General features: G+C 38.0%; 2 protein-coding genes across 6 annotated transcripts in view; one reads left to right on the top strand and one right to left on the bottom strand.

Moving 5' to 3' along the window:
- Nucleotides 1–1,229: 1,229 nt before the first annotated feature.
- On the top strand, nucleotides 1,230–16,879 carry ncln (nicalin). 5 transcript variants are annotated; one of them, XM_059341750.1, is made up of 15 exons: nucleotides 1,230–1,497; nucleotides 3,752–3,942; nucleotides 4,890–5,031; nucleotides 5,181–5,275; nucleotides 7,943–8,023; nucleotides 8,286–8,389; nucleotides 9,234–9,322; nucleotides 9,733–9,872; nucleotides 10,063–10,289; nucleotides 10,848–10,935; nucleotides 11,026–11,064; nucleotides 12,107–12,270; nucleotides 12,662–12,715; nucleotides 12,950–13,028; nucleotides 14,116–16,879. In XM_059341750.1, the coding sequence occupies exons 1-15, from the start codon at nucleotides 1,323–1,325 to the stop codon at nucleotides 14,176–14,178; spliced, it is 1,731 nt and encodes a 576-aa protein (XP_059197733.1). In that variant the 5' UTR covers nucleotides 1,230–1,322; the 3' UTR covers nucleotides 14,179–16,879. The 5 variants fall into 5 exon arrangements, with proteins under 5 accessions (XP_059197733.1, XP_059197735.1, XP_059197734.1 ...); XM_059341752.1 differs by having other exon boundaries at nucleotides 4,887–5,031; nucleotides 10,063–10,241; nucleotides 12,110–12,270; XM_059341751.1 differs by having other exon boundaries at nucleotides 4,887–5,031; nucleotides 10,063–10,241.
- Nucleotides 16,880–16,891: 12 nt separating this feature from the next.
- The window catches only part of cers1 (ceramide synthase 1), a 34,674-nt gene continuing 28,785 nt past the window's right edge, over nucleotides 16,892–22,780 (bottom strand). Inside the window, exon 7 of the mRNA XM_059341754.1 lies at nucleotides 16,892–22,169. Coding sequence (XP_059197737.1) covers nucleotides 22,127–22,169 — 43 coding nt within the window. The 3' untranslated portion in view covers nucleotides 16,892–22,126. The remainder of the gene's footprint in view (nucleotides 22,170–22,780) is intronic.

The following is a 22,780-nucleotide window of genomic DNA, read 5'->3' as shown; positions in this document are numbered from 1 at the left end:
TCGCTTGCTGACCATTTCATTATTCACAATGAAAATAAATTGATTCACACTGGGTATGTGCATAGGGTGCCAGTGTGCATTGAAATAAAGCTGCATTGACATAAAGCTTGTGTATATTAAAGAAATAACAGGGGAAGATCCCCCAGACCCCCAACAGAGGTCCAGGCTAAAAATGTGTCTCATTCTGTCCTTGATAGGAGCAGTTTATGTTTTATGGTTTTTATGGTTTATTTATGTTTATGGTTCATAAATCATACCAACATTTGAGTGAATTCATGATGGAAGAGCTTCCAGCTAAGTTTAATGTTGTATAAAGTGTTTTTAAATGTAACCAAAGAATGCACAACAATAAAATGCCGTGGCAGCTACTGAATGCAGTAAAATGTCTTATTTAACTGTCACAATGGGCTAGTGTCAAGGAAATTTTGTTAATAAGTTGTGCTTATTCATTTCAGGCCTATCTTATAAATATTATTAAGGTTAACTGGGCCCTGGAATTTTGCAAAAGTAGCTACAAGGCAAATAAATTGAGTATCTCAGGTTTCATAATGAAAATTAAAATGATAAATGCAGCTAAAACTTTAACTAAGGTCTAAACCTTTATTGTAAACAGATATCAGTATATACAATATATAATAATATCATAATTCAGGTAATATAATTTAAAGGATTTCTACCATGGTAAGTTTCTTCTTTCCAATGTATTTTTATTAAATAATTAATCAATCAGAAATTAAACAGTTAAGTGCAGAAAATAAATCATTATTTTTTACAAAATAACACACACAACCTTGGTACAATCCATCCAACTACCCAGATGAAAACAAACATACAAACAACTACAGCTGAATCATGAAAGGCATTTCTAAATTATGGACAAACTTTAAATTATACACAGCAGTACAAAGAAAATATCTTAACCTTGAAAGAGCCAGGAAATCAAAAGAAGTTTCTATGGTGTACAGCGCCATCTAGTGTCTGCAATAATACAAAGCCCTTCGATTATAGCTGTCCTAAAAGTTGCTTGAAGGACCCTTGATCCAACACAGCTTGAAATATTTAATTATAAGATACCTTTTATACACAAACACGTACTTTGTAATACAATCACACTGTATTTCCCCGTTTCTAAATCTGACACTAATGTTGAATTTGTCCTTGCCTCAGTGTGTAGAGTACCTGGTCGTCCCGCTGAGTGCCTGATCACAATCACCTGTCAGTTGGTTAGCGGTTGGTTAGCTGGCTAGCTGAACTGGGTCCCCGGCTGTCACTACCTAATATATCACTTTATCCTTAGCTGTGTGCTCGATACAATCGCCAAGATGTTTGAGGAGGCCAGTGAAGTGTTCGATAACATGTTTAAATCATCGTTTCCCCTCACCTTCATCGTGTTTATCCCGGCGGTGTTGATCCTGGTGTCGCCGCTGCCGGCCGAGGCTGCTCATGAGTTCACGGTGTACCGCATGCAGCAGTATGACCTGCAGGGACAGCCCTACGGTGAGACAGCTCTCTATTCTATACAGTTTATACAGTACTTATTTTATAAGTAGTTACACATTAACTCAAGTTAGACCCGACGTCGCCTCCAGCTAACATTAAATTACCATAAGTAACATTTCAATGGGTAGTGCTAGCTAGCTAGCGAGCTGCTAATGTAGCTTAGCTTTGCTATAAGGAGAAGTCAAGCTAGCTCATTTCATAATCAGGATCATTTCTCCTGTAAAATGAAATCTGAGCGTCACTCTTTAAGTGTGTGTACCCTTAATTAACTATATCCTGCTCAGGTGACTGGCGAGTGAGTTACGCTTGTAAACATAACATTTGAAGAAACTGCTTTTAGTTTTTCTGCTGCACACAATTGAAACATTTTACAAAAACATTCACATTTATCCAGTATAAACCATATACAAACTATTCTGCTGTTATTGTTTTTGGTGTTTTTGGTGTTAGCTTCATTGCATGTTATGATTTATTTATATATATATATATATATATTTTTTTTATTTTTTTTAAGGGAACACTTAAACAACACAATGTAACTCCAAGTCAATCACACTTCTGTGAAATCAAACTGTCCACTTAAGAAGCAACACTGATTGAAAATCAATTTCACATGCTGTTGTGCAAATGGAATAGACAACAGGTGGAAAATATAGGCAAATAGCAAGGCACCCCCAATAAAGGAGTGGTTCTGCAGGTGGTGGTAGGAGGGCAACAACCCAGCAGCAGGACCGCTACCTCTGCCTTTGTGCAAGGAGGAACAGGAGGAGCACTGCCAAAGCCCTGCAAAATGACCTCCAGCAGGCCACAAATGTGCATGTGTCTGCTCAAACGGTCAGAAACAGACTCCATGAGGGTGGTATGAGGGCCAGACATCCACAGGTGGGGGTTGTGCTTACAGCCTAACACCGTGCAGGACTCATGGCATTTACCAGAGAACACAAAGATTGGCAAATTCGCCACTGGTGCCCTGTGCTCTTCACAGATGAAAGCAGGTTCACACTGAGCACATGTGACAGTCTGGAGATGCACGTGGAGGCCACACACACACACTACTGAGCCTCATTTTGAGTTGTTTTAAAGACATTACATCAAAGTTGGATCAGCCTGTAGTGTGTTTTTCCACTTTAATTTAGAGTGTGACTCCAAATCCAGACATCCATGGGTTAATAAATTTTATTTTCATTGATAATTTTTGTGATTTTTGTTGTCAACACACTCAACTATGTAAAGAACAAAATATTTAATAAGAATATGTCATTCATTCAGATCTAGGATGTGTTATTTTTAGTGTTCCCTTTTTATTTATTTATTTATTTATTTATTTATTTATTTATTTATTTTGAGCAGTGTATATATATATATATAGTATGTGTATATTGCAAAAATACAACAAACTCAAATGGGACAGAAATGAAAAATTAGAATTTTTAGAAAACCTCCTTTGTAATTTGTACTGTTTGTGGGCTATTTTTAAATCATCCATATCTTTGAGTAAATACAGAGCGAGCTGAAGTTTAGCCCAAGCTATGTGAGGAAACATTTTGACAAGGAGAAAGTTTACCATTAATCTCCTCAGCAATCCACATAGTGAAACAAGGGAAAGGAATTCCAATAGGAATGCAACTGCTTTCAAATGTTTTATACGTCTTAAATGAAGATTAATGAAAGCGGCCACATGTAACGAAGAGATTAACCAAACCCAGCCCTGTTGTTTTTGATCTGCGTCATGTAAGGGGTAGGTATGGGATTCAAGAACTGGCTTCAAAATGTCTGCTCTATCAGAATCCTATGCCTCCAAGCCTATCAATTCATCTTATCAATGCCAGCATCTTTTTCTCATAGTTGGACATTGCAAAAACAATGTCGTGAAACTTGTGTATCTACGTGGCTGGAAACTTGTAACAAGAAGTAGAGGAAGAAATGGCCCAAAGAGTGGCTTGCTTGGCAGACAAGGAGCTTTTTTACACTCTATGCTTACTTTTTCACCACAGAAAATTGATCAGGAATTGATAAAGATAATAAGCATCAAGCAAGAATAAGCATCAATAATGGAATTGATATAAATTACATCAAATCCATTTCTCTGCTTTAGCTTCAGCATCGGTTTGTCAGCATTTGACTTACCTACTTCTTTTATGCCAGTTCTTGTGCTTCAAGAGCAGGATAAGTCATTCTTGCCCCTTCCTGGTGATACAAAGACGGGAGATATTTTTTCATAATTGATGATCAGTGTGTCTCGTCTCCTCAGGTACCAGGAATGCCATCCTGAATACGGAGGCTCGTACTGTGGAAGCAGAGGTACTAAGTCGTCGCTGTGTTATCATGCGGCTGGCAGACTTCTCCTATGAAGAGTACCAAAAAGCCCTGCGCCAGTCAGCAGGAGCTGTGGTCATCATCCTGCCCAAGAACATGTCTGCTATGCCACAGGACATAGTACAGGTAATAACACACTGAAAAGCCACAAATACAAGAGTTGTGCTGTATCCTTTTTTTCCTAACCCTTCAACTGCTTTGATTATGTTCAAGTAAAACCCAAAAAGAAACCTCCAAAAGCGATCTTTAAGTCATGCATTTGGTATTGACACGTGTTAAGCTAAAACAAAAATTGTACAGAGGAAGGTGGTGATTTGAGATCGACAGATATACAACTAAAATTCAAAGTAATTTACATTGTTGTTCAGCCTTTATGCCTGGTACACGTCATGAATTGAACACCTTATTTATGCTTAATATAATTTGAGATAACCGAGCACTGCCTGTCATCTGCAAGCCTATCTGTTTTGAGTTGAATTTGTTTGGGTTAGTGCCTTGCTCAAGGGCATCCCAACAGAGAAAAGATCACAAGGGCAAGCAATGTCCCCATGCATGACTGATTTAACTCGACCTTCCTACTATTTTTGAAGGTTTTCAGCTCAACTTTTCAAAGCTTAGTCTCAAAAATAAAGAAAAAGGGGTTTGGAGGGGGAATTGTAGAAAAACCCTGAATTTGCAGTGTTCCTAATCCTTCACAGAGATTGGATGTTATCTCACTAAAGCACACTGTGACTAATTTTATGAGTGGGATATTACATTATTCTTTCTGGAAAGTAGAAGTCATAGGCATTTGATTTGTTACTCATTTGATTATGTAACTTATAATTCCATTTTAGGTGAATTATTGTCGGGACAAAAAGTCCATTTGTCATTCAGTTTCTCTCCTGTTTGCCACTGTAGCTCTCTCCCACCTTTAAATCACTCTAAAATGTGACTTACACTGAACTCGCTGGGTTGAAGGAATTAATCAGATTTAGGTCTTTCAGTTTTAATCCGGCAGCATTTCACACTAGCAAACAGAGCTGTGAGTCTTAGCTTGTTAAACACTCTCCTCTGTTTATCCTGGTTAGCAGTTCATGGAGCTGGAGCCAGAGATGTTGGCAACTGAGACCATCGTCCCTGTGTACTTTGCCATGGAGGACGATGAGCTCCTGTCCATCTACACCCAAACCCTGACCTCCTCCTCCTCACAGGGATCCTTATCGGCAGCGGAAGGTAGGAGGAACTGTCTGCATTAAACACTGAATTTCATGTACATTTATGAGAAAAAGTCATCCTATTTTATACAGATAAGATTGTAATGTTGGACGTGCCTCCTGCAAGTCACATAATTCTCATTTTCTATTTTCTGTTTATCTCTGTAGTGCTGCTTCATACAGCCACAGCCAACGGATTTCAGATGGTGACCAGTGGAGCTCAGAGTAAAGCTGTCAGTGACTGGGCCATCACCAGTTTAGAGGTGAGAGACCTAGGTCGCTTTCACATATAAAGTCTAGTGGACTCTCGGGGACAAATTTCCGCCCAAATCCAACTCAGAATGTGCTGTGTTTTGGTATGCTTCATTCCTTTGGTTCGGACTGTGTTCTCACCTGCACAGAACCGAACTCTGGCACACTTGGAAGTAGGGTTGCAAAGGGGCGGAAAATTTCCGGTAAATTTCCGGAAAATTTCGGGTAAATTTCCATGGGAAGTTAAGCTTGGGAATTTTGGAAATATTCCATATTGGAAGCTTTCCATGGGAATAATGGGAATTATGGGAATTAATGGGAATTTAGGAGAACTAATTGGGAATATATTATATATAAGCAGAAGTCATAAGAAAACATCCATAGAAAATGTTTTCAACAGATATTTCAACAGATTTATTTGTAAGTAGAGTAGAACACGTTCTAGTTACTTGTTTCATGGATGAACAAAAACAGGAGTGCACTCTTCCTGCTCCTCATCAACATCCAACAACATGTCCCCTTCCTCAACATCCAACTCTGAGTCTTCCTCTTCAGTGTCACTTTCCAGCCTTGTTGAGTCTTCTAGAAATCTTCTGTACATGTGATGGAGGCATGCACAGTGCCAGTAGGGGGTGTGGTCTCAATAGCCATGCAGTAAGCAGTGTGCTCTGTGCATGTGATTGAGGAATGGCATGGATATTCAAGTTTATTTGAATGGCATCTGTTTGTTTTAGTCAAGATTATGCTAAAATATACTTTCCTCAACTATATTTAAATTCCCTAAGAAGAGCCAACCTTCAATTTTGAAAATTCCCAGTTTATTCCCATAAATTCCCGTTAATTCCCATTAATTCCCGTTAATTCCCTTAAATTCCCATGGAAAGTTTCCGTTTTTGAAAATTCCGGAAATTTTGCAACCCTACTTGGAAGCGAACCGAAACCCCCCGTTTTTTAGAGGGCGGGTTCTTTTGTCCATACCAGAGTTCGTTTGAGCATTCACACCAGCAAAAATCAAATGGTCAATACAACAATACACACCAGAGTTCGTTCAAGCGGACCAAACGGCTCAGGTGTGAAAGTGCCCCCAATGTGAAGACTGCTGTATCTGAATGACACCAGTGAAATGTAGTGAAATGTCTTCAAACCAGACGAGTCATTTTACTACATTCAATCACTCTTCAGTGAGTAAAATGTCTTTCAAAGCTCTCAGTTTCAACTTGAATTGGAAAAGAAAAGTACTAGCAGTTTTCTGTGCACAGAAGTAAACCTCAGAAGCACCAGACAGCGGGTTGCCGTATAATGTTACAGTAACATCAGGCAGCACAGCGGCTTGCTGCTTAGGACTGTTGACTCACAGCAAGAATGCCCTGGATTTACCTCCGCCTTGGTCCTTTCTGTGTGCGGTTTAGTTGGCGTAGTTTTCCCTCTGGGTGCTTGATCCAGTTTCCTCCCACAGTCAGCAGGCCTGAAGCTCAGATACACTGAAAACTGAACTGAATGTCGACACGATTAACTGTTTGTTTGTATGCTGAGGTCGTAAGCATTTCCAAAATGTCTAAAACACTACTCATTGTTCGAAACTTGGTATGGTTCAGTATTAAATTATATTTCTTTATTTTTTCAAACAAAAGGCAGGATTTTTCGTACATAATGTCAATGAATGATTCTCTTAATCCTGAAAGACTGCCTAAAACACATTTGATAAAGACTTTCAATTCAAATCTCAAGTCGGCTGTTTGAGAATCAAGTTAAAAGGCTCTGTGACTTTAATGTGTTAGTGATGCATGAAGGCACAAACTGGGACGAGGTCTCCTGTTGTCAAGGCAAATAATATTAATTGGGGCATTGAAACTAGATCTGTAGGCTTTTTTTTTGTTGCTTTTTAGTCCAGTTAATATACTGATCATTACAAAAGGTTCTTTTTGAAGCATTTAAAGCAGATGTGCTTAAAAAAGTGTTTCACAAATGAGCTCAGTCTCCAAATTATGGAGGATCCACTTGTGAGGTGGACGGAAAGAGTCCTCCTGTACCGGTGACAGTCCGTCTGTGTTATTATACCAGAGTGTTTTTAAATGTGGGTGCCCATTAATCCTGGAACAAAGCCTTGAATTTTGAAATCTTGATGGATTTGAAATCATGTGCAGAATATGCAGTTTCAGTTCAAGTTGTCGTCAGACTTACCGGTATTTATATTCACACACAATTTCTAGCCTGGTTGCCTGGCAGGATTTAAACTTTCTTGATAAGATTTTTCTCTATTTTGCTCTCAAGCTCAAAAGAGAAGCGATTGTTAATGCTCAGTGTAAGGGCATATGAATTTAATTCTTCTCGACTAAGAATTGATTGTTGCTGTACTATTGTCACTTCATGTAATTTTTTGAAGCTTTTTGGATGGCTTTGAACATTGTTGAAGATATTTTTAGATCAAACAGTTTAAATCAGAACGGGAGCAAAACAAAGTAGCAGTAAAGTGTTAGTTCAGGACTTTCTAATCTGAGCTTTGCGTTAAAACCAGAAGAAAAAGTAGTTTAGTCACACTGCAGAGGATTAAGAGACTGTGTGGACAGGAGGTCGGCTGTGACTGTAACGCTACCAGGCTGACAGTTCAATTTGCACTGTGCCATTGGTTCAGCTGAATCTCATGCTTAAGATAATCTGTCTCTGTTTTTGTTCACCAGGGTCGTCTGGCTGGTGTTGGAGGAGAAGACCTGCCCACTATTGTCGTAGTCGCTCACTACGACTCCTTTGGTGTTGCTCCGGTATGTTCACTGCTTCTTTTCTATTATAAATAGCCTCAGATTTGTTCAATACACACAGGGAATTTGGCAGCTGAAGAAATATTTTGTCAGCAAATATCTGCAGGATTTTGTTAAATTTAGTCTGTAGGGTGATTAGTCAGCGTCTCTTTATAACTCTATACAGTAGTAGTTCAGGAAATGACACAGTAATGCAACACAATTATCAGTAAAAAGAGAACAGGCCAGGAAAGTAATCTGACGCTGTTTGTGTGTGTTTGTCCAGTGGCTTTCTTACGGAGCAGACTCAAACGGCAGTGGGGTGTCCATGTTACTAGAGCTGGCTCGTCTCTTCTCGAAACTTTACACCTACAAGAGGACACATGCAGGGTGAGTAATGATGACAGCACTCACATTGATTATTTGTTTATGGATCATTTTGTGTATCTACTGAAGCTACGCTCCCTATATGCACTGTGCATTCCTCCATCACATGTTCGATTATATGTTTACATGTTGAATTGGACTTTTTTTCATTTAACATTTTAAATGGGACTTTTTGGAGGGAGTCAATTTACTTAATTATTCAGTGGGTGGGGTCGGGCCAGACGAGTAATATTTAACTCAACGTTCATGTTTTTTTTCAATGAAAGAATTGATGTTCAATAAAAAAAGAACTTGATAAAGTCATACTTACAAATAAATCTGTTGAAATGTCATGTTTTACATTTTGAATATTTCCATAAATTCCCAAGCCTAACATCCCATGGAAAGTTTCTGGGAATTTACTGAACTTTTCCACCCCTTTCCAACCCTAATGATGAAACAATAGAAGTAATATTGATTTCTGACCCAGTGGTCCATCTGAACATAAGATGAAGTCTATTTGTCATGTTGATCACATTTTTTACTGTTAGTGTCCTGCCCCAAATGCTTCTTGAGAACTACATTGAACATTATCTGTGCACTCTGCCGGCAGTAAGAATCACAATGGACTGTGTTAAACACTTTAAGTGGTGAATAATGTGGGACAGGCTCATTCTTATGTCTAAATGTTCCGAGTGAAGGGCTCACTTCTTACAGAGAGTGCTTAGTAAAGGAGTAATGGACTTTACTGTAACATGCTTTGTGGAACACAAAGTTGTTTGTGTAGTTTCAAAATCAAGTATGTGTTACAGGAGTTTTCCATGAAAATTTGACTGCTTTGTAAATCATGTGTGTTATGTGTGTTTAGGTACAACCTGCTCTTCTTTGTATCTGGTGGGGGGAAGTTCAACTACCAGGGCACCAAACGTTGGCTGGAGGACAATCTGGACCATACAGGTACTAGACCCTAATGCTGACAGAAGGGAATAAAAGTGTTCATGCAGCTCGATTCGATTCAATGTACACTTTCTGGACTATGACTCAACTTCAGAACAATAGTCAAAATCTAAATGCAAACAATTCATGACCAGTTTATTCCCAAACCAGTCTGAAATTATAACTAAATAGATTAAGATGCGCTACATCTGTTAACCATACAAAATGTCTCACTAGAAACATGACATTACATTTTAGGACTTCTTGTTGAAGCAGATCGGGAAAAAATAACAACAATTACAGCTGGATAGAACCAGTTGCAGTTATATCTGTGTTTAAACATGTGCCCTTTTTATACCCCTCACCCTTTCAGTATTTTTAAATGTAATTATTAACTTTTCTTCCATACCTTCCCCTCCCTTTTTTCATAGACTCCAGTCTGCTGCAGGACAACGTAGCCTTTGTTTTGTGTCTGGACACTCTGGGAAATGGAGACTCTCTGCACCTCCATGTGTCCAAACCTCCTAAAGAGGGAACTCCTCAGTATTCTCTGCTCAAGGAGCTGGAGCTGGTAAGGCCCTCAAGACACAGGACATTCACAACATTAATATAGCAACAAGCAAGTATTTGCTCTATAAATATGTGGTGGAGTAAAATAGTTTAAACCTGCACCATTGACACAAAAAGAGATCATGTTGTGATGAAATGTCTGTATGTGTAAAGATTATAAGATATAATTATTGTATCTCTTTTCCTCTCAGGTGGTTGCGAGTCAGTACCCAGAGGTCAAGTTCTCCATGGTCCACAAGAAAATCAACCTGGCCGACGACATGCTGGCCTGGGAGCACGAGCGCTTTGGGATCCGCCGGCTGCCCGCCTTCACGCTGTCCCATCTGCCCTCCCACCGCCTGGCTCAGCGCTCCAGCATCATGGACGTGCGGTCAGTGTCCCTCTCCTCTCGCCATGGAGCGGGAGAGCCCCCTGCTGGGTGGGTTCATTACTGCAAGTCTCTGAATCACCCAAAAGAAGAGTTTCCATTATAGCTAATTTTTTTTAGTCATGTCACAGATTTTTGTTATAGACCCATCCCTCTCCACCTTTTCTGTCAGGTCCCTTTTGTACGTCTTCCATGGAAAGACTGAGGGTTGACGGCGTGACCCGTGCATATTTACATCATTCATGTATTTATGCACTTTAGTCAGATGTGGAATGAGCGTGTGAGGCTGTCTGAGTGTGTCAGTAAAGCCTGTCATTTTTTTCTTTTTCATCTCATACTTCCCCTGTTGCCATCCATCTCTCCGTCTGTTAGTAAACCTTTTATCGGTTCTGTGTTTCAATTTCACACTTGACCTTTCAGTTGATTTGATATTTGCTCTGTCTTTTCTCAAACTTTCTGCATTTCAGCCCACCTCTGTGGAAATGGATGCTCTGTTTCTTCTGGTTTCTCCTCTCTTCCTTGCTGCAGAGGTTTTCTGGTTTCTCTCCTTATGTTTTGGAGTTTTTCACCGTCTCTAACTGTCAGCCCACGTGTGTTTGTGTCTTACAGGCCTCATGTAGATGTGAAGAAACTCAGCAGGAACACCAAGCTGGTAGCAGAGGCACTGGCCAGGGTCATCTACAACCTCACCGAAAAGGTAAACAAACAGATGGAGATGTTTCTTTGCACTGTGTTTGTTCTCTGCCGGTGATGTGACATTTTGTTGTTTGTTTACTCTGCTGCACAGGGGGCTCCTGGGGACCTGCAGATCTTCACTGAACAGATGGTGAGTCATTAAACTGTGAGGGCTCGGTGGTAACAGATCTTTAAAAGAACCAGCAGTAGTAATAATTTTCCCTTTCTTTGTTTTTTTTATTTATTAGGAGATACTTTGTATTGAGATTCTAACCATTTACAATTGTATTTAGTAAAATTCCTTTTATTCTGAAAGCAAAACTGGTAAAGGTAATGGTTCCTTTAAAATATTATTTTCAGTTATATCTTTTTTTAGGCAATGCTGTGATATACAATATTCATCTTTTTTTTTTTTAAATAAAAACAGTTTGTTACTCGTGTGATCATTCTCATTTTGTTACTCGTGTGATCATTAAGATTCAACTAATCTTAATTTGTCTGTGGAAACACAGATCATTTGTCTTTTAGAGTTTAATTTTGAAACTCCACATCAGAATGTCCTCATTTTGTTTGAGTGACACTGAGATGTCTTGTTTTTTACAATAAATGTAATATTAATTTTATTTGTGTTTTAATATGTATTTATTTATTGATAATTGACAGCCTGACTGACTTGAAATTGCCTGTCATATTCACCAGAGGGACGTTTTTATTTTGAAGTCAATTCTTACATGCTCTTGCCTTAAGGCCTATTATATACACGTACAACAAAACAACAAGTCTGTCTTTTTTTAAATAGAGGCTGGGTGCAGTGTTTGTTTGACTGCGCTGGGTGGTTTTTTAAATGACAGAACACATTCGTGGTCCCGCTTCACTTCGGTCTCTCCAGAGTCTTTCCTTGTTCCCTGCTTCCTTTCAGACACTGAGTGGTTTAGATGGGCAGGGGAGTATTTGTCACTGGGGAGAGCAAGCGAAATGCCAAAGCGAGTCTCATGCTGGTGGCTACAAAATTATGTGACAATTTGTACTTGTACTTTATTGCATCCTGAGTAGACCAACCTGCAATACATCAAGTGACTGATATTTCCAATATACAGATTTAATATATCCTGTCCATCACAGACTATGGTGCTTTATTTTGTTTGCATTTCACACTGCACCCATCTGTTTACTTAATTCTCTGGTGTCGTCAGCAGGTGCAGGACGAGCAGCTGTCAGCAGTGGTTGACTGGCTCACAGCGCAGCCCCGGGCCGCTCAGCTGGTGGACAAAGACAGCAGCGTGGTGTCCACTTTAGAGTATCACCTCGGACACTACCTCAAGGATGTCAAGAGACACTATGTCAAAGCAGACAAAAGGTACAGAGCAAGGTGGAGGCGGGCCGAAAAGAGAAATGCACAGATGTTACAATAAGAATGAGCATACAAATAAAACAGTTACAACAGCTAACTTGGTGAAAATATTCATATTCCACCGATTTAAATGCAGCGCCTCTTTTGAAGATATTATTTTCACATATATGTGTAAAATCAACACTATCAATATGTTATTTTCTAAATATCAGTTATTGTCATTAACAGTGATGACGGAATTTAGATGTTTAAATGCCTAAAATATATCCTTACAAAATGTCACTCTGTTATATGTTTCCTGTATATTTCCAGAAACGACAGGTCTAATATATAGTGGACATTCTTTCTGTTACTCTGTCATGGTGTGAAAGTGACAGGCTTTAACTCTCGTCTTTAGGGATCCAGAGTTTGTTTTCTACGACCAGCTGAAGCAGACTATGAATGCCTACAGGTATGCTGTAATGAGCTCCTCTTCCTTCCTGCTGATTTACTGTCACTCTCTAAAAGCTCTCCCGCTCACAGCTGTCTGTAAAGTCAAGACAATATCCATCCTCAGATTGCTGTATTTCAGACTTTTATCTTTGAAAAATCCAGACATTTAAAATTGCCATAACATGTCAAAGACAATTCCTGACTGTTTCCCTTTTAAATAATCACCCTCTGTATCTTACTCTCTACCTCTCAGAGTGAAGCCTGCTATTTTTGACTTGCTGCTGGCTGTCTGCATTGCAGCTTACTTAGGGATGATGTATCTGGCTATCCAGGTAAGTCACTGTTCATGCAGCAGTCTGTAGCCTCTTCTAGACATGCACCTCATTACATACATGTTATTAGTTTTGCATGTTTAAACTGCTATAACCAATACTTTACAACAACATTTCTGTCGGGGTTGCTCATTTTGATGAATCTATAGAGAAATATCCCCTAAATGGCCAATTTCAGCTCATTGTTTTAGCTGTCCTGTCAGTAAAGGTTGTCTCTCTGCTCTCATAATGTTGATTTCGTCCGCATAACTCCATAACTGCTGGATATATGAATGAATAAATGAATGAATGAAGTATCTTTATTTCAAACATGTTTAAAAACAAAACAAAAAGATCAAAGCAAACGGGCCTTACCACTAAGTGCAATGATGTACATGAACAAAATGAACAAAAATGTATAAAACCTTGACGTAAGCCTCAATAAATAAATTTACCAGGTAATTTAACTTTCATGTTGGAAAAGGAGTAGGAAGAAGGATTTATTCCTACCCTTTTATATATACACATAAATATGAAATTGTTTATACTCTATACAATATAAGCAACTATCTCAGTTTTATATACAGTTTTGATCCAGGTCTCTGATATGGCTATAACATTGCATGGATATATAAATACTGGTAAGCAACTGTTTACTAACAAGTTTGCCATATGGTCTTAAAAGACGATGGTATGTTTTGTTATTTGATCTCAAAAATATCAGTAATGGTATCTTTTAACTGTTTTTTTTTTTTTTTTCAGAAGAAGACCTTGACAGTAGTCTAATAACATTTCAATCTTACATTTTTGTAACACACCAAACATGGCAAAAGTCTTATTGAAAGCAAAGTTACAAAAATGTTTGTTTATGCTATCAATGATAGTACTTAGAAAAAAAGAAAACTATAAACTGTGGAATCGGTAATACAGCTGAATTGACATTTTCCAAACTGAAACCTTAATTCAAAAGCCCAGAAAATATTACTCTAACTGATAGATAATGCCATGCCCAAAAGTTTTGTGAGTTCACATATGTTTTGTGGGTCTTGTCTGAAAACATGGAATTAACTTCTGTCTTGTGCTCTTTTTTTTTTTCTTCTTTTCATAGAACTTTGGAGTCCTGTACAGTGTTGTCCGTAGAATCACCCAACCCAAGGCGAAGGCTCATTAAGGTGCACTCCAACGCTTTTTTTCTCCCAACTTTTTTCCTCAAGTCAAAGAACTTTTAACAATAAGAACACAGAAGCTGGGCCGAGCTGCTGTTCTCATGATGGTTTTCAAACCAGCTGAGTCTTTTATCTCCTTCACCCTGATCCGCAAACTATGATGTCAGATCCTGTCCTGCTGCCAACCTAATCCATTTGGTCTCACGGACCAGAATAATCAGGAATCATTGTTCACTCTCCCTGCCTTCATGAACACAGATGTCTTTTCATTCATTTAAAATAATCCCCCTCTTCAGAAATATTTCATAATTTGACTCTTGTGAGGGATGTAAAGCATTTGTCCACACCTCTGAGATCGAGACGAGATTAAGAGCCTCTGATGTTGCTCTTCCATCGATCACTCCTCCTTCCTCCTCTCAGTATATTGTACGAGTGATCGCTCTGCCAAACTGACGTCATGTGTTGTCTCAGGCAGCTACAGGGAGAAACTGACCACACAGAGTTTAGCCCAGAATTTCTAAGAGAGATGTGTTCAACCGACCTGGTTATTAAAGGACAGATTCACGTTTTCATTCTGCTCAAACACAATACTCTCATTCCCATAAAGACGTTTGTGTTCTTTATCTCAATACTGACTGTGTAAATCCCCTTTCTGTGCAAAAACACCTTCTAAGGATCAGCTGGAGGTATTAAAAGTACTGAATGCACAGAAGGATTTTTTTAAATGGAGAGCTGCAACGATTCGTTGATTAATTGAAAACTCGATTGACAGTAAAAAGAATCACCAAGTATTTTTACAGTTAAAAGTAATTTTTCATGCAGAAATGGCAGATAATTACGTGTCCAGCCTCTCAAATATAAACATTTTCAGCTTCTGTCTGTTTTATATCATATTTAACTGAATACATTTGGTGTTTGGACTTCCAAAATAAGACATTTAAAGGCATCACCTTTGACTCTGAGAAACAGAATTGGACGTTTTTCACTATTTTACAACATTTTTATAGACCAAATGATTAATCGAGAAAATAATCATCAGATGAATGGGAACTGTAATGAATTGTTTGTTGCAGCTTTAATTTTGTCTTCCATCTCTTCAGGGCTGCAGCTAACCATTAGTTTCTTCATCAACGGATCTCTTGATTCTTTTTTCCTTTTATTAATCAATCGATCACTCAGACTATGAAATGTCAGAAAAAAAGTGAAAAAGACCCACTGCAGGTTGTCAAGATGGCATTTTCCAATTGCATTTTCTTTCATTAACAAAACAATAAAACATCTAGTTAATGATATGAAACACAGAAATCAGATTAAAATGTTTGGCATTTGGGCTTGATAAATGACTTGAGTAACTCACCTGCAACATGGCAATTTTAATTGAAATTACTCACCCTGTGCCACTTTGAATTCCACAGTGAATGAAGAATATGAAAACTGTAATATTCTTGATGAGTATATAAAAACATGGATTTAAAATCTTTCACACAGCTCATGTTGTGAAATCAAAGTCTCTACAATCCGATCATTTTGAGGATGAAGTGATTATCAAAATACCTGGCGAAAGATTTTCTGTTCATCATATCAGTTCATATATGGGCATATGAGTATTGTGTTGGGACAGACTTAAATAAAATCTGAATTTATCCTTTTAAAAGTGCAGTGAAAAGGTCTCCACAAATATTGTTTACGGATGAGACTAATTGTCTGAATAAAATGTGAAGTAGTGTTTAGGTTATCCTGATTGCCTTGGTAGTGAATTTAATAAAAGAAACATTCGACTGAATGAAGACAAATTCCTTGCCAAACAATTATTGTATGTATTAATCTCCCCGTTTAATATATAACGTAATAGAAATTTAAAGCAGATTCCAAGTTGAAATTTTCCTTCTTACATTTTTGTGCCACTTTTTCTGTAGTTGAGGTTTGTTTCCTGTTGCTGTGTGACTTGATGTGTCTTATTTTTTACTGCCAAGTCTTTTTTTTTTTTTTGATTGATTGATTGATTGAAGTCGTGCTGGTGATGTTACTTCATCTTAAAGCTCGTGTTGGACAAAGGTCACATGCAACAAACATGTTGTCTAATCAGAGCACATGTGTTAAGTGTGTAAAAGTACAATGCCAACACATCATGAAGAGATAAAACTCCCCCTTTAATCCTTTTTATCAGTAGAAAACATGTGCTGAATTTGACCTTTTGCTGACTGCAGCAATTATGTGATTTAACTTAATCAGATACTTTTAAAGCATTGTTAAGCTTTGGGTCAAGCCAGCACTGCAGTATTTGTACACTGGATGTCTTAAAATTGGCAATAACACAAAGGGTGTTGCATTAAATATCTTATATGCACCTATATTACTTTGATGAGATATTGTTGTGTGTAGAGCTGATACTGCAGTGTTTCCTCGACCTCTCCTCTGCCCTGGTCTTGCCTTGTTGTGGGTGAATGGTGTTTATTTTGTATTTTTCATGTGTTACTGCATGACCTGTGTCCCAGAACAATGACAGGATTTTTTATAATTTACCAACATGAGGGAAATACTGTGTGGTACACATGACTTTTTAATTTATTGAAGCGGTTGGTTTTCGTTTGTGCACTGAACTGAACTCTCCTCTGGTCTGAACTCTGTTTCATCCACAACACTTGATCTTTGCAATGAAAATGATATCAGTTGTGATTAAAATAAATAAAAAGGAATTTAAAGAAATCACAAGGAGCACTTGTTTACTGACGTTTTATTTTATGGGAAAAAAATGAAACAATAACATTGGCTGTATGGTATTAAAGTTGCATTACAAAAGAGCAAGTGTCTTTATTATAAGTGGTCAGATTCAGAAAGTGGTCAAATTGAGTTCCAAAAAACAAAACAAAAAGGGTCAATTTGTAGTAATTGGTGTATTAATGGTCCAGAAAACAATCATTAAAATCCACTTTAAATTAAGAGTTTTAGTTGCTAATCTTTCCAAGAAAGTCATAAAAATTCCCAAATTCTCCCTTCCCTTTTCTAATTTTGATCTAACAATGAACAATAAAAATAATACTAATAAATTACAGTGCAATTTATAAGAAATACCTGCAGGGCTTTTTCTGCCCGCCGTTCTCTACTAGCGCTCCTATTTGCTCATCACCAGTTCCCACAAACACTTGCCTCATAATTTGGGTGGACGATTTGGCACAATCAAAGCACTCGCGAAGATACTTTGTGTCATAATGGAGGCAAAGCCTGAGAGTCAGTTCAGGCCGACAACTCACGTCATATTCAGTGCAAAACATCCGACACAGCCTTTAACATTGCTCATTTTATCGTCACTCCCTGATCTTAAAGCAACTACAAGGAACTTTCAACTGGTTGTGAAACAGTCACAGTTTAATACTGATGTATAATAATTAATACTGAGGCCATTAGCAAGAATATTTTCTATAAAGTTATTCTTTTATAAGAAAAAGGCTTTCACTCACATCTAAAAGTAATGCGCAAGCCAGATCAAGATCTTAACGACACGAAGCAGTGGCGTCATGGAAACACTGAAGGCGCCAAAATGAACACAGTTGAAGCTTCTTTCAGTTGCTTTAATGATTGGAAACAGGGAGGGACAAAGTCAGACGAGCCACCTAATATTACACCATACTCTGCTCATTTCAACACTGCAGCCTTTGCAACTTTTTTGCTCATTCTATAAACACTGCTTCTTTTATCATCACTCCCTCAATTTGTCTTTGTTCATCCTAATGTTTGGAAAAAAGGAGTGACGAAGTGTTAATACAGGGACACCAAATATATCAAGTCTCTGTTACTGAGCCTTTTCAAACTGATCAGTAAAGCAGCAGCAGCAGACAGCTTTCCCTTACAGTGGAGTTAAACCAAATCTAGTTAACAGACTGAAAGATATGCCAGAACCCACGACAGTCCAATTTTCTCGGATTGGCAGTTTTCAACATGGCAGCCAGGTCAAAGTGCTGATTAGTACAAAAAATATGTTTCTGAAAACATTCAAGGCGAGAAATAGGCAATGCAGTTACAGAAATATTCATATTTTTTCAGCACTGCTTAGTTTAACAGTTTGATCTGAGTTTGCTGAGCCAAGTTCGTTGCAATGGACGGTGCTCATTTGCATAAAGCTGAGGTGGAGTCGTAACTGCAAGTTTAGATATGGGGAATGGCCCGTTGTCATCATCATCATCATCCATCATGCAAATTGCGGATGGATCTCCTGCTTTCAATAGAAATCGGATGGGTATCTGTCAATGGATCTAGTGTATCTCCATAACTGCCAACAGCTTCATCATTTTATCGTCGTTCCCTGATCACCATTGAGTCGATCTTAGTGTGTGCAAATGGGGAGTGACGAGGTCCGTTTCTATCAAGTGTGTGCATTAACAACTGAGTTGTCCTAACTGAACTGAGCTTCACGTTTCCATCATTTGACATTTAAATAAGAATTAGCCAATTTATGAAGAAAGAAAAATAAATTAACGATTAAAAATATTTTTTTCTTAATTTTTTTGATAGTTTTATCACATCTGGGTTGCAATTAGGGTGGGCGACATGGATTATTTCATATCATATTGACATACATAATAAACTTTCAGAAAAACCAATTGACTCTTATCTAATGTACGCCTGGTGGCTGCTGCAGCTGTTTCGGGGTAATCCATCAGAGTAAATACCTCAGAAAGGGAAATAGAAAATCCATAATATTTCCATAAAACAACTCACCGATTTACACAGACATCATATAATATCGTCTCGGTGCATTTTATCCTATCGCCCACCCCTAGTAGTAGTTACTCGTTCACACATCACATCACAGGACTGTTTGTAGTATGAAACAGCTGGGGAGAGATTGAAGATGTGCCTTTTGCACACAGTACCGTACCGGATTTAAGGGATGAGTCACACCTAATCCAGATCACAGGTCTTTGTGGGTATACTGGGAACTTCACCCATGTCATCTTAGTCTCACAGTTAAGCAATAAAGACCTCTGAGGTCACTTCCTGCCAGAACACCATGCTAGTAAAACCAGTCAGCCACGGAACGTCTGATATATTACACACAGCAACATGTGTGATAAAACATGTTACTTTACAGTACAGATGTTTAATGACTACAGTAAAATGAGTCTGAGCCAGCATTCAGATTAAAAGGAAGATACTAAATCCAGATGTTTGTAATGTGGATGAACAAAACAACTCCCTGTAAATATCTGATCTGAGCAGACTATCACTGACTCGTACACAGCAGAGAAAAAAAACAACAAAACTGGAATACCAACAGTGCTCTCAGAGAAGAAAAAAAACAGCAGCAATTCAAAAAAACAAAAACAAATTAACAATGATAACCTGAACTACAATAGTGATAGTTTAATATAAAATTAAAAGTTAGTTTGAACTCCCCAACATGTGGGGATTGTGGAAGACAAACAGATAAACTAAAACAGCACAACATCTGCGGCCTGCTCCAGCAGCACAAGCACGCTGTTCATCCAAACAAGAGCTTGAATTTGATCGAGAAGGTAGGAAGAGTAGAAATATCCCTTTTTTTTTTAAACAGGTGCAGCAGCTGTTTCCACTGACACATACAGTTAACCAGCGGGAAACCAGTCGAATGAAAGGAAACCTCTTCACTGTATTTTAAGTTAAAGGGGACCTATTATGCTTTTCCTTATTTTCATAATTGTCATATCTATATATTATAGTGTCGGATGTTTATGATAAACGTAATAAAAGTTTTAAAAAAAGGCATCTTATGCAGTGGTTACATTACATACACTGCTACATGCAGCTACATGCCAACAGCAACGCTGTAATGTTGGTAATGTTGTTAATTTCACCTCAATTACAAGTCACATTCTTGCTGGACAATGGCTGATTGTTTAGTTTTTAGTTTTGAAGCCTTTTTAGTGATTTACCAAGGTAGAAAGTGCTGCTCTTCTCCGTTAAAGTACCTCCTCTGACTGCAATAACAGTGGTAAAGAGGTTTTATTTACCCATCTAGTCACTGTGATACACTGATACACAACAACACTGCTGATGTTGGGCTCATTTCCTGTAACCAGTGTAGCATGAAAGCATGGTGGAATTAGCAGACTAGCCAACTGTCAACTAGTTAGCTAGTTAGATGATTCAACCATGCTTTCATGCTACAATGGTTACAGGAAACTGAGCCAAACAAATTTGTCACGCATCTGATTATAGCAATGTGTTTCTCTACTCTGTGACAAGTGTGTATGTGTAACACTGATTTGTTTCACTTAATCATTTGGCAGCTGGCTTTTTAGCTAACTAGCAAGCAGATTTCACAGTTGAGTACCAGCCAATCACAGCACAGTAGAGCGGGGTCTTAAAGAGACAGGCACTCAAACGGAGCAGCTCAAACCATGCCATGGGCAGTATGAGGGAAAATAAGAAGAACATTAAAGCACAATAAACCCAGAATGCTAGTATGAATCTGAAAAAGCACAATAGGTCCTCTTTAATTTGTGGGATTTCTGCGACAAAATAGATTTTAAATTCTCTATGTGTCTGAAAAATATGTTAAAATATTCACATTTAAATGCCACATGAAATTTTATCACATCGGTTGTATGCGTGTGTTCAGTGGTCACTGCTGCTTCAAAGAAAAATCTCTTTTAGGATGATTCTTAGACATTAATAAAGACATTATAATTACATAGCTAGAGGATTTTTTCTTCATTGTTTGTAAGACAATTTCATAGCATATTTCCAAAATCATTCGGTCATGCATTCCTGAATACCATAATGTGTGCATACATAATTGTTTTTTTTTCATCATACTGATCTTTATCTTTACACAAGTTCTGGGCTATTGTTCCAATTTTCTGTGAACGTGATAGCCGCCACCACCCACGAACTGGTTATAAATGTTAATTAAATCCATATTGTTTAAACAAATTAAATGATGAGGATGATACTGAAACCCAGTCAATCAATTCGAGCTATTTGCTGTCATTAAACCAGCAACCAGCTTGTATGCCTTCATGTCAGTGCAGCAACAGATGCTTTGCAACACACAAAGACAAACAAAAAAAGCTTCTATACAATTAAATATTTCCAATGCCTGTTGATCATCAGTACAAGAGATAAAATGTAATGTAATCAAACCGAGAGGTGAAATGTTGTGAAGGAGTTTAAAAGCTACATCCATCCTGAAACACCTAACACACACGCACATACCTACACACACCAATGTGGCTTTTCAATTCAAACTAATGGACGCCAGCGCTGTGTGGTCGCCACCACTGGCTTGTGCAATGATATGAAAATCAATACATGTGGTGAAACGGCTGTGGACGATGCCAGGCAGACTCTCCTGCATCACTGCAGCCATGAAAAACGATACGTTTCCCATTTAAATCATGATTTTTTTCTCTAGAAGATGGACGGAGGTTAAAGGAGGAAAAGTATTTATTATTTCACTGACGGCAAACACAGCTCATCCCTATAGAATTAGCATATTGCTTGTTTACAAGCTTGCTAAAGGTTACTGTCGGTCTACAGAACCACTAACAGGGCTATAAACCTGCTTCTTGTCAGGGTGCTGCGATGCTGTTCAAGGTGACGGTGATGATTGACACCCTGTTCTACGACTGTACGTGACGATCACAGTCCAACTCTCACTCCAACTGGTTTTTGTTTCTACTGAATCTATCAAATGTAAAGTTAGCAACAATAAGACAAAAAGTCACCTGAAATAACATTCACAGTGCTCTAATAAAAACAAAACAAAACGACAGCGATGAAATGAAATGTTCTAAAACAAATAAAAAGAGTAAAAACTCATTGCAGCCTAACTCGCTATTATCCTTCCTTTTTTTTTCTTTTTGTGACACTCTTCCCTTCAGCCACGTTTGTTGAGCGTGAGCCATCCAAGGAGGGCGTCTTGTCTTGCTTGTAGTTGTGGCCTGGTGCCAGGTGGTGGCGACAGAGAGCCTGTTATAGATGCTTCTCTTTGGTGACCCCGTTCTGCACGTGCTTCCTGCAAAGAGAGTCAGGATTACCACATGCACTTTCATGGACAAAATGTGAAAACTTTTCCATGACTAATGAAGGACCCACAATAAAATTCCCATTACCAAAACGATGCAGCAAAAAAAGAGTGTAGGCTTAGGAATAGGATAGTTGTATTCTTAATGACTTGTCAACTCAAAAAGGAGAGAGACACAATGTGGCAAAAAAATAACAGAGCAATGTGATACGTAAACATTGTCACACATTGACTCATATTAAAGCTACATTACTTTTTGACACACAACAAAACTTGACTGATATTGTTTTTTATGTTTGCTTTTATTTATTTTTACTAATTTGTGTCAAGTTTGAAACCAATCATTCAATCAAAATCAAAATTGCTGTAATCACATTTTAGATATTTCAGACATTCATCTTTGTTATTTGTTTCAGTTTGTTTGTTTGTTTGTGTTGTGTTTTATTCTAGTGTGTAAAGCTTCCTTGGGCCACGTGAAAGGTGCTAAAAAAATTGAAGATACTATTATTATTATTTATTATATCCACAAAAGTATGGTGGATATTAACTTATGGATATCTGAAATTGAAATTATGACTAGTAACAATTGGATTGTAGATATA

Source organism: Centropristis striata, chromosome 9 (genome assembly GCF_030273125.1).
Source record: "Centropristis striata isolate RG_2023a ecotype Rhode Island chromosome 9, C.striata_1.0, whole genome shotgun sequence".
Taxonomy (NCBI): Eukaryota; Metazoa; Chordata; class Actinopteri; order Perciformes; family Serranidae; genus Centropristis; species Centropristis striata.
Note: the sequence above shows the minus strand (reverse complement) of the source record. Positions and strands in the feature narration are given on the sequence as shown.

Bases quoted from the DNA above. Each gene is read 5' to 3' on its own strand.
- ncln (XM_059341748.1), top strand. From the start codon at position 1,323: ATGTTTGAGGAGGCCAGTGAAGTGTTCGATAACATGTTTAAATCATCG. The intron at 8,024-8,285 runs GTATGTTCACTG...GTGTTTGTCCAG, and splicing joins ACTCCTTTGGTGTTGCTCCG to TGGCTTTCTTACGGAGCAGA. The intron at 10,290-10,847 runs GTGGGTTCATTA...TGTGTCTTACAG, and splicing joins GCGGGAGAGCCCCCTGCTGG to GCCTCATGTAGATGTGAAGA.